Source organism: Clavispora lusitaniae (assembly GCF_014636115.1).
Source record: "Clavispora lusitaniae strain FDAARGOS_655 chromosome Unknown tig00000038_pilon, whole genome shotgun sequence".
Taxonomy (NCBI): domain Eukaryota; kingdom Fungi; phylum Ascomycota; class Pichiomycetes; order Serinales; family Metschnikowiaceae; genus Clavispora; species Clavispora lusitaniae.
The window spans coordinates 1,355,461-1,370,696 of NW_027093976.1; the positions used below are offsets into that span (position 1 = coordinate 1,355,461).

Genomic DNA, 15,236 nt, shown 5'->3' on the forward strand with positions numbered 1-15,236 from the left:
ATACATTTCAAGACGTAAATAGTAGCTCACGTGTAGCGCTACTTAAGCAACAAGCCTTTTCATCATTTCAGCTCCAACGGCTTTGATTAAAGGCAAACCATTATCATTCTTTACGGCATCGCCATTCTCTTCCAATCTTCTCAACAAGTACTCTTTGGTCTCCAATGGTGGACCCCATGGTACATATTTAATGACGTTATCAATCTTTTCATTATTGATCAAGTCGTATGTGATGGCATCCGCCATTCCCATCAACTGACCCAAACAAATGTTAGACTTATTAGCGTTGTTGACAGAATTGATGCTTTTGTAAGTCTTCTCTGAAGCCAACCTCAAGGAGTCTGCATTGTGAGAAGCAACAACCAAATGGCCGATGACAGACTTGTTCGACTCGCTAGACAAAATCGAGTCAATGCAGTATGAAATTCCTCTGTTGTAGTTTGTATCGGTATCTTCTTTTGTCTTATGAATAATGGTTGACCGATCCTGCTCGGAATGAATGTATGCGCCTCTGACCAACTTCAAGCCAAGTCTATAATTATTTTCTCTAGCCATTTTTTCCTCAAGTGCTAACAAGTTCGAAGACTCGGACAAGTACATTTGTAAAGTACCAACCACAGAAACTGGAGAACCAACAGGGTTGAAAGCCTTGTACAATCTTCTTTGCAACTCGTAAACACCTTCCTGAAGGTCATGCTTTTCGGCATCTATGACGCTAACAACAAAAGGGGATACTCTCTCTGGATATTGAGCTGCCAATCTTTTGTTGGCCTCAAACACGCTTTTGCAGATTTGGGACGCTTTTGAAACCAAGTCTTCAAAATCCTTCTTGTATTCTTCAGACTTGTAGTTTTTCAAAACTGCTGCAGCATTCTTAACAAATCCGGTGGGCTTTAAAGCCACATATCCGGCAGGAATCGAGTTGATGTCTTTTCCCAGTGTCTCAATCACAGAAAGAGTGTGAGGAATCAAAATCTCTTCAATGGACTTTTGTGTTTCCTCAACAATGTACTGTGGGTCTATGTTGTCGTTTCCATTGCAAGCCTCGATGGTCAAAGAAATCATCATGTTGTTGATACCACGCGCAGTCAATTTTTGTCCGGTTTGCTTGACGTCTGTAATTGTTTCTCCTCCACAGTAAATTTTGTAGACAAGAGCCTTAATCACCGGGATAGGCACATATGGAAACAATTTGATACAAGCTTTTAACAAAGACTTGTTCAAAGTTGCAGTACCAATGACAAGGAAAGAGAAAAGCTCGCTAAACGAAAAGTCTCTCAAGTAAGAAGCGTCAAATTTTGGTGGGAAAGCATTGACTGGGGAAGTCTTTGGAGTTTCACCAACGACAGTGGCGGAATTGGTCTTCAGCGGTGAGCTCTGAAACCCTCTTTTAGCCACTTTCAAGAGTGGAAGCGGCCTCAATGCGCTTGATCTGGAAATCAATGCAAGTGGCCGGAGAACGTGATTGGGTCTGGGAATCATAGACAATTAGCACTTAGTATTGGACTGTAAAGAAACGAATTTGGGTGAGATGGAAATGAAATATTTAGACTCGAAAAGGCCTTTACAAAGAGAAGAAGAAATAGGTTGATTATCTTGCTTTGCTTAGAGCGAACCATAGCTATATATAAGCATGATTAGAGGCAATCGCTATAGTTCCTCACATTGCAATTATAGGTAGTCCTCCGCGAAGTGCGATGCAACTGCCCCACTTTCGCACCCGAAAACTTGGAAATCTATAGCGAAACGGCTCCAAAAAGCAGCGCAGGGCGAAAAGATAAGATTTTTACGTCACGTGCTTTCCAAGTGTTTAGTCATTTTTTGTGCGGCATGTTTTTTTTCGGAAGGCACTCGCGAGGATGAGATGTGCTATCGTCTACTTGTTGAGCCAATCTTACAACCGTTTTATGCCGTCTAGGCGAATTCAACGTGTGGTGATGTTGTTTTCGACCGTTTTTGCCATTGCATGGTGCATTATGCAGTCTGTGTATTTCCATGGAATTTCTGTCAGTTCCTCAAAGATGTATCCGACAATTCCGTACACCATAAACTACCGTTAAGGGGTGTTGCTTCTTTGCTATTATTTTTGTCTGTCTTTTCTTTTTTTCTTGTATGTTTTCTTTATCCCATCCCTTTGTACCATTAATGTAGAAAGCCGGAGAATCAACTTATCTAGTCGCTCGGTATACTCGGATACTGCGAACACACCTACGATGGTCTCCACAAGTTACAAAAGAGCCAGAAGCCATTTGAGCATACTGTCATTCCTCCATGTAAACCTTCTTAGCTCATCCTGTTTCTATTCGGCTCTTTCCTACCAAGTACGCTGTTTATAGGTGGAGAATGTCACATGATCAATCACGTTCCTGATGCTCATCTGAACATTTCTGCTTCATAGTTAATCAAGAACGGTGATGTTACGCCGATCGATACAGACCTGGTGTTTCTCGCATAACAGCAGCCTACGAAGGCTTTCTTCTCTGGCAGCTGCCTCCAACAAACTCCCTCTGTCTATACTTGATGTCTTGAAAGCAGCACCACCCTCGAAGAAACAGAAGAAGCGCATTTTGATTTTGAGTCCAGAAGAAACCAAAGACAGGGTGATATCAAAGTTTGTTGAACGTCCCTCTAAGCTGGCACGGAAAAAACTCTCTCCCAAAATCATTCGACTCGATGATACTGCTGAAGGAAAAGAAAGTGAGCCAACGGACATTACTCATGCAATCGATTATTTCAAGCCTAAAGAAGCTTCACTTAGCGCCTATAAAGCCAGCGCTCTCATTGACACGCTATCCAATTCCTTTAAAAAATCTCAGTTAGTCGAATATGTCAAGATCCATAATCTACGGGCTAGTCGGAGTACTAAGCAGCAGTTGGCAGAAACTATTTTGAGGAAGGTTTGGAAAGCTAAAATTCCTGAAAAGTTTAAAAAATCAAAGCGCCAAATACTCTTGGAGGAGAGTGTTCCTTTGAACAAGTTTGAAATGTTTTTGCTTTTATCCCAAAAAGGGGCGATTTTACGAAGCGTACGAAGTGCCGTCTCAAAGTTTGGTTTTGACAAAGAAAGGGCTGAACTTGTGATGACCGGAACTCAAGACCAGCTAGACAATGCTCGTATTTTGTTGCAGTCTCGGCTTGAAGGCTATTACAAAGAAGAATTAGATCTAACAGCTGTCAAGAAATTGTATTTGGAGAAGTTCGGTGAATTCTCGTTCAAAGAGATCGGAAAAAACACTGAAGTTTACTTCAACCATTTGTCAGGTGACAAATATGAATTGGCCGCCCTTAACCCGAACCAAGTGAAGCGGATTCGAAGGCTATTGTTGTGGCACTTGGATTACAATTTGCACAATAAAAATTACTTGCATTTACCTGGGAAGGATTCTCTTTCTTGTTCTGCATTGCTCCCATACAGCAATGATTATTCAATGTCATGGAAAGACAGATTCAAGCCTCATTTTGTGTTGAGGAAGGACACTCTGATTGATACAAGCAATACGGAATTGAAAAATGAACTTGAGAAATTTTCTGATGAGCTGCTCGCAAAGTTTGATAACGTTTTGGATGATCTTGATGATTCTAAAGAGAGTGATATTTTGCCAGACCCAAGTTTGAATCAAAAAACAATCGAGCTTTTGGAAAGTTTGGGTTTAATGAAGCCTGAGGATAACACGGAAAGCACAATTGCTATTGATAAGAAACCCTATCGTGGAATTCCATTGTTGAGCGCTGACCAGAGGAAGGACATTTTCAATGAGCTCACAGACTTTGGTTACACAAAACAGTTAATTGGTTTGGAAAGTGAACGCTTAGAACCTCCTGTATTTACAGTGACCTTGGGTAATGTTTTATTTCAAACAGATAGTGATCAAATGTCTTCCTTGCTCTGTCCCTCGACGAAAGACATAAGAGGCTATCCTTACAGTTTCAGCACAAATGCCCCACTTGTATTTGATGAAGTTCTTTCTAGATGTGAACCATATGAAGGACTCTCTCTGTTGGAAGAGGATCCCCATGTATACAGCTTGCAATTCAAATTCACGCCATCACCATTTGTTGAAGAATTTACAGACGAGAACTTGAAGCGCGATTTGGACGAACAGGTAAAATATCCACCAATCGAGCTTTGGATGCAGCTTAATGACAAATCTATTCCTGATATCGAAAGCCTTCAGGCTGTGACAGTCGAAAGTGAAAATAACAGCTATGTATGCTGTCCGCAAGCCAATGCAGACATGAAGGTGAGTTGTCAGGTTACTGGGCAAATATTACTGGACGATGTAGAGCAAACCGCTGAGGCTCATGATATTGGAGAATTATTACTGTCCACCACGTCTAAGTACAATCGGCTTGAGAGTCAGCCGGGACTTCGGGAATTTTTAGAAAATTCCGAGCTCGATTTTAGTGGACGCAAACCCACTTCTATTGCTCCGTTCTGTGATTTCATTATCAACGGCCAAAAGGTACGCTACAATTACGTCAACGTCAGTTACAGGCGTGAACTCACGTTGAAAACTAGTGAGGACAAATTGGTCCAATTGAGCGTGGTAGACGGGGGTCTGTTGGGAGGAAGAAGATTGGAGGCTCGATTCATTGGTTTGGATGGAGAAAGGAGCAGTTTCGACAAGCTTCTTGACTACGTGGAGCGGTTTGTGACTGCGGTGTAGAATATTTAATTTATATAGACATGCTTGTACATAAACGTCATTGATTCAAAGCATTACTTGGTTTTGTCTTCCAAAGCCTTGACATGCTTTTCCAAGCTGACCACAGTTTCATTCAAGCTCAACAAGTCCACGAGAATAACGTTATTCGTCTTGACATACTCGTCCAACAAGTAGTAGTAGGATGCAACTCCGGTGGTGGTGACACCAAGCAAAAAGCCGGTGAGACCACCTCTGAAAGCGCCGATCTTTTTAGGCTCGCCAGCAGCAGTAGAATAAGAACGGGCTGCCACACGGACAGAGCGGGAGGCCAATTGGAACATTTCGGGTTGTGGAGTAGTTCTTTTTTTTCTTTGGTTACAGTGTGCCGGTTTAAATCGCGGTTTAATCCGGGTATGGTTCGTTGTTCTCAGTGGGCCACACTGAATGAAAAGGGAGTTATGAAACTACAAATGATGATCATTGAAAATATCTATGTTCATCTGCGATTCTAGTGGAAAGCTTTTTGGTGTTTGCCCGGCTTTCTGATTTTTGAGCCGTAGGTTGCTTAAAATTAGGAGTTCCATGGTTTAGGTGACTAATGTGCGAATTCAGCAAAATCTTGCGGATGCACCATCCACTATCCATTGTCGCATGATAATGATAGGCAATTTATATTGCCGTTAGCTTTTAACCCTGACTACTCTTTAAGAACTACTCAAGAAGATTTATCCTCTTTAGAACAAGCCAATGGGTACGTAGCAATCTCTCTGATGTTCCATCGCAACCCGAACTTCTTAACGCAGGATGCGCATACGTAATACTGGACCATGATAGTAGAGTCAGAGACTATTCCTTTTTACCATGTTCATGCTCACAAGAAGCCGGTATTCATATAGGTTTCCTTGCCATACACGATGTTTGCATACGGGAATTCGGGCAACTAATCGGCCTTTTCAAAAATCGGTCACTCGCCGCATTGCCATAATCTCCGCAACAGCGATTTCAATCTATGCTATCGACGAATTATACTACGCTTCGCTTCTTCAACGTTCTGCTCGGGCTGTTTACGTGCTACTTTGGGTAGCGTATCAGTATTCCCGAAACATTGACAAGTACGACTCTATAAATGACCTTCATGAGATAGCGTCAGAGAAGTTGTTCGCCATGATTGAGAAGAACAAGGGGCTCTATATAAAACAAGGCCAGGCCGTTGCCAACCAGGCATCCGTGTTTCCAGTTGCGTATCAGAAAAGGTTCAGCGGCTTATACGATGCTGCGCCGCAAGATCTATGGTCAGACGTTGACCGTGTTTTACGAAAAAACTTGGGGTCTGATTACGAGACGCAAATCTTCGAGTATATCGAGCATGACCCCATAGCTTCGGCTTCGATAGCACAGGTGCATAGAGCCAAGTTAAAAGAAGAACAGACACTAGTTGCGGTGAAAGTACAACATCCCTATATCTCGAAACAAGTGGCAGTGGACCTAGCTGTTTATCGTGGCATATCATGGGTGTATTCTCGACTCTTTGATTTGCCTCTTTCTTTTTTCACACGCTACATCTCAGATCAAATTATCAAGGAAGCAGACTTTCGCATCGAAGCTGCTCATTCCGAAAGAATTGCGAAGCTTTTGAGGGAGGATAAAGCATTAGACAACCTGTGCTTCCATATCCCTGCTACGTATAATATGTATACACGGAAACAGGTATTGGTGTCTGAGTGGATAGACGGTGTTTCTTTGGCAGATAAGAATAAGTTAGTGGATGCGAAATTTAATTTGACAACCCTCATGAGCCAATATTTGAATTTGTTTGGGAGACAGATCTTCGAGTACGGCTTTGTACATTCTGATCCTCACCCGGGGAATTTATTAGCTCGATTTCACAAGGGCAAGCAGCAATTGGTGCTATTGGACCACGGACTCTACGTGTCGCTTTCTCCTAAGTTTCAGAGTGAATATTGTGAGTTGTGGAAGTACCTCTTTTGTTTTGATCAGAAAAGTATAGAAAGAATAGCAGAGGAGTGGGGAGTTGGGTCCACTGACCTTTTAAGTACTATTGTTCAACTTCGTCCGCCTAAGAATGCGGATTTGTCCAAGAGTCGAAACTCACTTGATCTCATTAGATCCTTGTTAGGTGATGAGGCGAAGTTTCCTCTCGAGCTATTATTCATTCTGAGGACTATGAGGATGATGCAGAATTTGAATCAGAGCATGGGCAGCCCTGTTAATAGGGTCAACTTGCTTACAAATAGTGCGATTCAGCTGTCACATCGTACAAAGTTAGATTTAACCCACAGAGCAACGTGGTTACAAATTTTACAAATCAGATTTGGTCTCTTTTTCAGTGACGTTGTGTTCTGGTTCCTCCGACTCCGGCAGTTAATTTTGGGTAGATTTTATGGAACAACAGGAAAAGGTTTAGAAGATTACATCGACGCATACATGAAGGAGACTGCTCGTTCTTTTGGACTTGAATTTGCCGAAGAAGTACCCGTTTAATATAGGAAGGGATATATATTATTCAAGATTCGCGTATGACATTATTAAATCATGGTATATTGAAGTGAAACCAATCAGCTCGTACTCACAAGAGAAGATTTACAGTAGGCTCGCCAACGAATGGAGGTAATGGGGCTACCAATTGTGTTTCATTGAGTAAGAAATATATTTTAAAAGCCATATTCGTAGGTGGTTCCAATTAAAGCTACGGTGCTGTAGCCTCACCTTACCGCTTTGTACATAACATAAAGTAAGAAGATGCGAGCATATGTGAATAAACAGTTCTTTTCTTAGTGAAACAATCCAAGTTTGTAACGAACTACAATGTACATGCTCATATATCTCTAATTTCTAAAGAGAGTGGAAGAGCGCTGAGACGACATAAAAGATCCTATGATAGTAGTGCGAGTAGTTCGCTTCTTCCAGACTGTACGCAAAGATGACAAGTGGTGAGTTGTAAACACCAAAAACCATTTAATGCTTACGTGAGTTAAATTAAACGTAAGCAATGGGCCACTAGTAGAGAGATCATCAGTTTGTAGACTTCTTTTCCACTTTTAGTTCAGAAAGAGTTTATTGTATTGTCCTGCCCATCTCTGCTCATCGCCCGGCATATGCGCGCTACAAAAAAAGAAGAATCTCCACCATCGTCTTTCTACATCATGTCGGAACCTCTTCGCTGTGCCTTTGAGTCGCAGGAAATCGAGCCGTTTTATGTGGGCGCCACATCGGCAACGCTCTCGCAAAATGGTGAGCTTCTAGCTACTCCATGCAATGAGGACGTGGTGATTACAGACTTGACTAACAACATTACGCTTTTCACGTTGGAAGGTGACGGGGAACCCGTCACTGCTCTTGCAATGACCCCAGACGGTACACGCTTAGCGGTGGTGTCGCAGAGTCAGCAGCTTCGGATATTTGATGTTCAAACTGGCCAGTGTCTCAAACAGACAAGATTGTCTGCACCCGTGTACATAGCTGCAGTGGATGCTACATCGACACTTTTCGCCTTCGGAGCTACGGATGGTCTTGTCACAGTGTGGGATATCGAAGGTGCGTACATCACGCATTCTCTCAAAGGTCATGGGACAACAGTGTGCTCACTCAAGTTCTACGGTGAGCTCCATTCTTCTAAATGGATGCTTGCGCTGGGAGACACAATGGGAACTTGCAAAATCTGGAACTTGGTGACGCGAAAATGCGTGGCCTCCAACAATGAACACTCCGGTGCCGTAAGAGGACTTGCATTCTCTCCTGAAGGAGACTTTTTCATGTCGGGTGGAAGAGACGAGGTGGTGGTGCTTTACAACACAGAAAACTTGCGCAGACCAACGAATACTTTCACTGTACGTCAACAAGTGGAATCGTGTGGCTTCTTTGAGAAGAACGGCGATCTTCTCTTTTACACAGCCGGCTCTGGTTGCCAATTGCGTGTCTGGGCCGCCGACTCAGGAAAACCGCTTGGCCTGTCTCGCGCCCCCTTGGAGACCCTGGAAGAACTTGTGGTGATTGACACCATCGTCTCTGAACAGCTTTGGATGGTCTTGAGTGATCAAACCTTAATGCGGCTCGACTTGGCCCGTTTTGGAGAAGACGAAGAACATATTGTGCCAGAAACAAAACGAATTGCGGGAAACCATGGCATTGTGGCCGATGTGCGGTACTGTGGACCTGACCGCTCTCTCCTTGCTCTCGCAACAAACGCTCCGGCTTTGCGCGTGGTGGATCCAGCTGCTCCTTTTGAAGTTCTGCTCCACGAGGGCCACACAGATCTTCTTAATTGTGTTGACGCTTCCGAAGACGGAAGATGGTTGTTGACAGGTGCTAAGGACAACAGTGCACGAATGTGGCGCTGGAACGACGAGGCAAGCCTGTTTGAACTATACGCTGTATTTATTGGTCATGCTGGTGCAGTTACCGCATGTGGCTTACCAAAAGGATCCGGAGAACCACGGTTTGTATTGACTGCTTCTGCCGACTTGACAGTGAAAAAGTGGAAGGTGCAGCAGGGAACTGTTCGTTCTAGTGAGTACACTCGGAGAGCTCACGATAAAGAAATCAATGCATTAGCCGTGGCGCCAAACAACCAGCTCTTCGCGACGGCATCGTTCGACAAGCTTGCCAAAGTGTGGGATACAGACCTGGGAGAAACCGTGGGTGTGCTCCGCGGTCACAAGAGGGGTTTATGGGACGTGAGTTTCTGCCAATATGACAAGCTCGTGGTGACCGCGTCTGGTGACAAGACAGCTAAGGTCTGGCTGTTGACCGATTACACGTGTACAAAAACGTTGGAAGGCCATACTAATGCTGTGCAACGTTGTCGCTTCATGAACCGCAATAGACAAATTGTCACATCAGGAGCGGACAGTTTAGTCAAGGTGTGGGACATCAGTGAAAGCGAGTGCTGTGCTACGCTAGACAACCACGGAAACCGGATCTGGGCACTTGATGTAAAGGATGACGGTTTGGCCATGGTGTCTGTAGATGCTGACGGTCGCATGAACTTCTGGACGGACAACACTGACGAGTTAGTCAAAGAGAGGGAGGAGCAGGAACGTCAGAAAATTGAGCATGAACAGGCATTAAATAACTACATTCAGCGCAATGATTGGAGCAATGCATTTTTACTCGCTGTGACACTCGAGCATCTGATGAGGGTCTACAATGTGATAAAATCGCTGATTGCCAGCAACGATGACGCTGGACTGAAGCTCGGTTCTTTCGCGCTCGAGAAAACGATCCAACTGCTTGACACGACACAGATGGCCGCTTTATTGCGCAGAGTCCGTGACTGGAATATCAACTTTAAGCAGTTTGAGATTGCACAGAAGGTGTTGGCAGTTGTTGTGGACAAGCTCGACATGGAAAACCCGGAAATCCGCAAGATCGTCGCAGCAATTGTCCCATATAACGAGAGGCATTACCTGCGTCTAGACGACTTGATTGAGCAGACATACATGCTTGACTACGTTGTGCATGAGATGGAAAAAGCATAAGTTGGAGAGTATATGAGAAGGATAGTGGCTTGCATGCTTCTAGGACGAGTGAGCTTAGGTTTCATAAAAGCTGAGGCTAAGACACAACATCGAAAATTCTGAATGGTGCTATGGGGGAGTACTTAGGCACAACATACAAAGTGGAGAAGACATAGACACAGGACAAATTTACACGACACACTATCGAGACATGAATATGCGATTCTGGTGGAATGAACGGAAATGTGTTCACCCTTTACAGAGAGATTTTTGGAATGCATATTTGTTTTAAATGCTGAGCAACACAACCGTGTTCTTGCTCTATTGCTTGTTTTCTAGATACTCGTACTCTTAGCTTGCAAGACAAGGGTGACAATGAAATAAATTTCTGCACGCAACATTCACTGCCGTAGTCAATTTAGTAAATGGTTCATTAGATAAGGGCTACATCATCGAACAGATAAGAACGATCTATCGAAGGTAAGGTAATGACCGAAAGAGGTTTATCTTGCGCGAATTCATGCAACCAAAAAGGGATACCCCATGGTTCAGTAGAAAAGGATTTAGGGGCGTCGCAGTGTGTTCAATGTATCAGGAGATAAAACGGGCGATTAAGCTGCATTGCAGAAAGCGATACCCGAGTTTCAGGCTAAAACTTTAGCAGGTGGTGCCAGAAAATACTTTTAGAGGCTGTTTTGCACAGATTGCGCCCAGTGGTAAACCTAATTGGGCATTATGCGCACGCACCAGCAGATCTGTAGTACTTGCGTCGCTTCTTGACGCATAATGCAGAATGTGCGGTTAAAGTTGACTCGTCGAAAAAAATAAGAACGGGGGTTTCGGATATAAACGGAAAACAACATGCAACTTAATGAGCACGGAGAGAACACCTTATTAACATTAGAGCTTATGAGAGTAACTAAAATGGTACTTGACTTGCCAGAAGATATTTCAGTAGTGAGTACTTGGTTGCGAGCCCATAGAAGCGAGGCTCACGCTCTATAGTTGATGTCAATAATGGTGCGGCATTCGCCACTACGCACAGTGATGTGCTGCAGAGAGAGGAAAAATGGACGCACAAACTGCGCAGTACATCTAATGATGAGCCGAGGTTTATTGTGTTCTATACGAAAAAATTAGCTACGCACGCACGGACGGCAAGATCGCGCGGCCAGTTGCGCCTACGCCAGATCGTTGATGGATGACTGGCGCGATTTTTCCTCGCCAGATTCGTCCACGCTGCGGCGTGCGCCTGCATTAGGTGTCTCGTATCCGAGACAAAGCTTTTTAGAGCGCTCGCAATTGAAGCAGTGAGGTTTGCGCTCGTCGCACTTGATGCGCCTTTTGCGGCATGTGAGGCACCCTGTTCGCGTCCTGCGCTTGATGATGCGTCGTTTCTTCAAGAGCGCGTTATTGCACTCCTCCATGGCGCGCGGCACACTGGAATCCGGGCCAGGTCCCATCATCATGGGCGTGTAATACTGCACGCCGTAGGGGGGAACATAACTCTGACCCATAGTCAGCATACCATATGCATAGGGCGGCACCGGGCCTGCGCCCATTTGTGCGTATGGATTGTAAGGCGTCGATACCACGGGGGCTGCGTTGTATGACGCAAAGGGCATGTATGTCACCTGCGGGAACTGCGGTACGTCCCCGCCCGGCGAAGATTCACTGCGCGCCATATGTGACGTTGAAATAGTTGGGCCGCTATGACTTTGAACGAGCTTTGGATGTGGATGAGATTCAACCAGCAGTATCGAACCCGCTCGCGGATCATGATTCACGTGGTGATAACTGAAATAGTCTTTTGGAACTTGTGACGTCGTAGGAGGACCAACAGATCGTGGTGATATGTTAGAAGCAAAGCCTGAGGCTGTCTGATCTTGCAGACCATGACGCGGCTGGAATAAAATGGGCTCGGCATGACGTGGACTCACGTCAGATGTATACTGTGGCCGAGGGGCTGGACGATCTTGCTGGAGTGGGAGTTGTGCTCCGATCATTAGCTCTGAAACAGAAGGGAGCTGTGGCATGACAAGTTAAGCGGGAAATGATTCTATTCGGGTCAGAGGGGGCATTACAATCGTGACGACAGGCAAAGGGTTAGGTAAATTTGAAGCGTGGGGGAAAGAACGGCGGATGGAAGGGTTTATATGAACGATCACTTAAACCAGACAAGAAAAAAAAAAAAAAAAGATCCAGCAGGGATCAGACAGGACATATACAGAATTTTGGGCCCATAAGCACGTTGCTGCAAGCACTTGCAGAAAGCTTCGAACGGCCAGATACAGTGGCTTTTGAGTACTCTTACCGAGATATGTTAGATTATACAATTTCTACCCGCAGAGGTGACATCGTCAAGCCTTAGCTCTTGTCGAAGTTGTGATCAGACCAAAAAAAAGTTGAGAAACAAAGGGGCGGGGATTACCGAGATCTCAAATCGCACATTTTTCCGCGCGCGATACTCAATAGGGCATGCATGAGCTTCACCTTGCTGCATGCAAATGCAACAAAATATGCGTCCACACCATCGCGTAAATAATCCTTAAATTTTCCGCATGCATGTTTGCCGCTTTACATCGGATCCATCTTGCCTTTCCCCGTAGACCATAGAGATTCTCGTTAGTTCAACAGTTCAAGAATGTTTGAAAGATAAAAAGACTCAGTGAAAAAGAAAACAATAAACATACAGTATCAACAATAGTCTTAACGCTGTCATCTTCAGGTCCCGTGATGTAGGTTTGATACGTGAGCGAGCACGGTTAGAAAAATATCGCTTATGTAACCATTTCGCTAGTGACAATTCCTCGAAGATTTCTATGACCAAGAAGCAACAATAGTGAGCCAACCCCAATTGTTCCTGAGTCAACATTAGTCAGCTCCTACCGAACTGAGATGGCTTCTAGCCTTGGGGGGCAAATTCTTAGCCGAATTTATTAGTTGCCCGACGCGCTTCTGGTATTGTCGAAATTAATGCTTCTCTTGCCAAATACACAAGGCTATACTTGCTCCTTTACGTATGCGCAACCCATTTTAATTGCGACTTTTCTTTTGGCGCATGGGCTGTTTTCCTAATTGCTAAATGCAAGCCGATTTACTCCGCGAAGTCAATACTAAAAAGAAAGCAATCTAGTCATCCACAGCGCAAGTTTAAGAGAGCACTGTGTGTCATTTGCACACGACATTGCCCAATAACGATAGGCCTTCAGTGGGCTGGATTTACCATACAGGAAACAGAAAAGAGGGATATGCAGAAGGAGAAAAAAAATCTTGATAAAATGGAGAGGCATGAGGAGTAAGAAAGCCAAGAATGGAAAACCGATATTTTGATCATTTAAACTCCTTGTTTCTTCGGATACTTCCGTTATCGTGTCACTGATCCCCAGCATAACGGTTGCTGAATAAAGTAGCAATTTCGTTTTTGGGTTATAATCGTTTTCTCACATAAGTACTTATGCAAATTACGTAGACATACATACAAAATGTGAATCGAAAATGCATAGTATGAACCCAGACAGTTTTAACCCGGCTTTTGAAACCCGTTTGGCTTACAGTATGTGGTTGATTTTAGTATTAATAACCGCCCCTGCACCTGAAAGATTGATGCAATGCACTGCTGCATTATGCATGCTTTAGATGCTCTACTTTCGCGGTATGCAGATATTTTGTGCCTCATAAGAACATGAAACATATTTGAAGCGAAGTAATAGCCGTCCACAAATTTCATGAGGGCCTATGAGTTTATGGCATGATAATAATTCTCGAATGGTCTTAAGAATTGTAACTCCTGTATTTACACATCATGTAGCGTGTATGCTAGATTGAAATGCTCACTTTCATTTCTTACAGGAAATTATTTACTCCATACAAGATTCATCATCTGAAATTGTACGGACTACATGGAAGCTAGAAAATAGAAGCGGCATTAATAGTCGCCTTTGGTAATATCTCTATCTAATTTGAGATAGAGGCAAGATGGTAAAATGTGCAGGAATAAAAAGCTGCGCAATGAATTAAATATATGCTTCTTCATCTAAAGAAAAATACACTTTCCACCAGTTTATAGTTCGTAACAAAAAAATATAGGTAACAAAGGGTTACAATAAATAAAAAGGAAACCTCAAACGAATTGAACTCTACTGTCTAGACTTTAATGTACGTGTAATGGTGTGTGGCCAAAATGTCGCGTAGCTGATCTAAATGTAGTGAAAGATTCGGTAGCTGTAGCCGCAATTCGTAGAAGCCGGCGAATGATTTAAGTTCCATTCCTACAGCATTATGCACAAATTGCGCATTTGCATGAGTGCGCGCGTACAGCATTGCAGGGGACATTGCAGAAGGTCCTTCAGCACCTTGTTGAGGATGAACAAAAAAACGAGAATTTTTTCTAGTAAAAATTTCCGGAGTTCTGTATAATCTAATTTTCACGTTGAGGAGTGAAACAGTCGTCGGAGTTGGCCTAGTTCCCCAAATATTTGTAATTGCATGTAGCTAAGGTAGATTGGTTGTTGTGGTAACCCAATATTCAATGCGACTTATGCTGTAATGTACCGGATTTCGGGGTATGAATTCACAGTCGACAGGCGATAGACTAAAAAATCATACGGTGTTTCAAAACGAGATTAACGACGAGACTCAAAATATTTGAGCTACGAGTTTTAGTTATCAAACATCATTAAAGTAGCGGCCGCCTTATTGTGCAAGACTCATTTGCTCAAGGCGGAACGTTATATCTAAAATGGTTTTTGAGTTACAGGAGTCATTGCGCGGGATGTTCGCTTTCATATTCGAACCAGAGCCGCAACGAAATATGCGCATTTCGTAATCGCATAAAAAATATCGCTTTACTGGTGCCGAGGAAGTACCTTGTGGATGCGGAATGCACCTAATGTCGAATCTTGACAGAACTCGGCGTTTGGGAAGGCCCGGTGGAATTTATTCTCGTAAGTTTACTTTCCAGCATAGCCTTTCGTTCTCATGTATATATCTTGGCGAATAATTAACAATAGGTTGGACAACAATAGTCATGTACGTCTGTTAAAATTCCGAATAGTGATTCGTCTATACATGGTATTCGAACTCCTTCTGTTTAGCTCTTCTTTGTTCCAAT

General features: G+C 43.6%; 6 protein-coding genes across 6 annotated transcripts; 3 read left to right on the forward strand and 3 right to left on the reverse strand. All coding sequences in view use genetic code 12, as the record gives it.

The window, feature by feature from the left end:
• Positions 1-42: 42 nt before the first annotated feature.
• Positions 43-1,482, reverse strand: PUT1 (proline dehydrogenase; the record flags this gene model as incomplete). Its single annotated transcript, XM_002618144.2, has 1 exon — positions 43-1,482. One exon carries the CDS (start codon positions 1,480-1,482, stop codon positions 43-45), a length of 1,440 nt encoding a protein of 479 aa, XP_002618190.2.
• Positions 1,483-2,414: 932 nt separating this feature from the next.
• Positions 2,415-4,667, forward strand: FOB63_001731 (uncharacterized protein; the record flags this gene model as incomplete). The annotated part of the gene is made up of 1 exon (XM_002618143.2): positions 2,415-4,667. The coding sequence occupies one exon, from the start codon at positions 2,415-2,417 to the stop codon at positions 4,665-4,667; it is 2,253 nt and encodes a 750-aa protein (XP_002618189.2).
• A 53-nt stretch (positions 4,668-4,720) lies between these two features.
• On the reverse strand, positions 4,721-4,987 carry FOB63_001732 (uncharacterized protein; the record flags this gene model as incomplete). The annotated part of the gene is made up of 1 exon (XM_066102185.1): positions 4,721-4,987. The coding sequence occupies one exon, from the start codon at positions 4,985-4,987 to the stop codon at positions 4,721-4,723; it is 267 nt and encodes an 88-aa protein (XP_065958483.1).
• A 520-nt stretch (positions 4,988-5,507) lies between these two features.
• Positions 5,508-7,148, forward strand: FOB63_001733 (uncharacterized protein; the record flags this gene model as incomplete). Its single annotated transcript, XM_002618142.2, has 1 exon — positions 5,508-7,148. One exon carries the CDS (start codon positions 5,508-5,510, stop codon positions 7,146-7,148), a length of 1,641 nt encoding a protein of 546 aa, XP_002618188.2.
• A 614-nt stretch (positions 7,149-7,762) lies between these two features.
• UTP13 (Utp13p) lies at positions 7,763-10,144 on the forward strand (the record flags this gene model as incomplete). Its single annotated transcript, XM_002618141.2, has 1 exon — positions 7,763-10,144. One exon carries the CDS (start codon positions 7,763-7,765, stop codon positions 10,142-10,144), a length of 2,382 nt encoding a protein of 793 aa, XP_002618187.1.
• Positions 10,145-11,304: 1,160 nt separating this feature from the next.
• FOB63_001735 (Zn(II)2Cys6 transcription factor domain-containing protein) lies at positions 11,305-12,159 on the reverse strand (the record flags this gene model as incomplete). The annotated part of the gene is made up of 1 exon (XM_002618140.2): positions 11,305-12,159. One exon carries the CDS (start codon positions 12,157-12,159, stop codon positions 11,305-11,307), a length of 855 nt encoding a protein of 284 aa, XP_002618186.1.
• Positions 12,160-15,236: the final 3,077 nt, after the last annotated feature.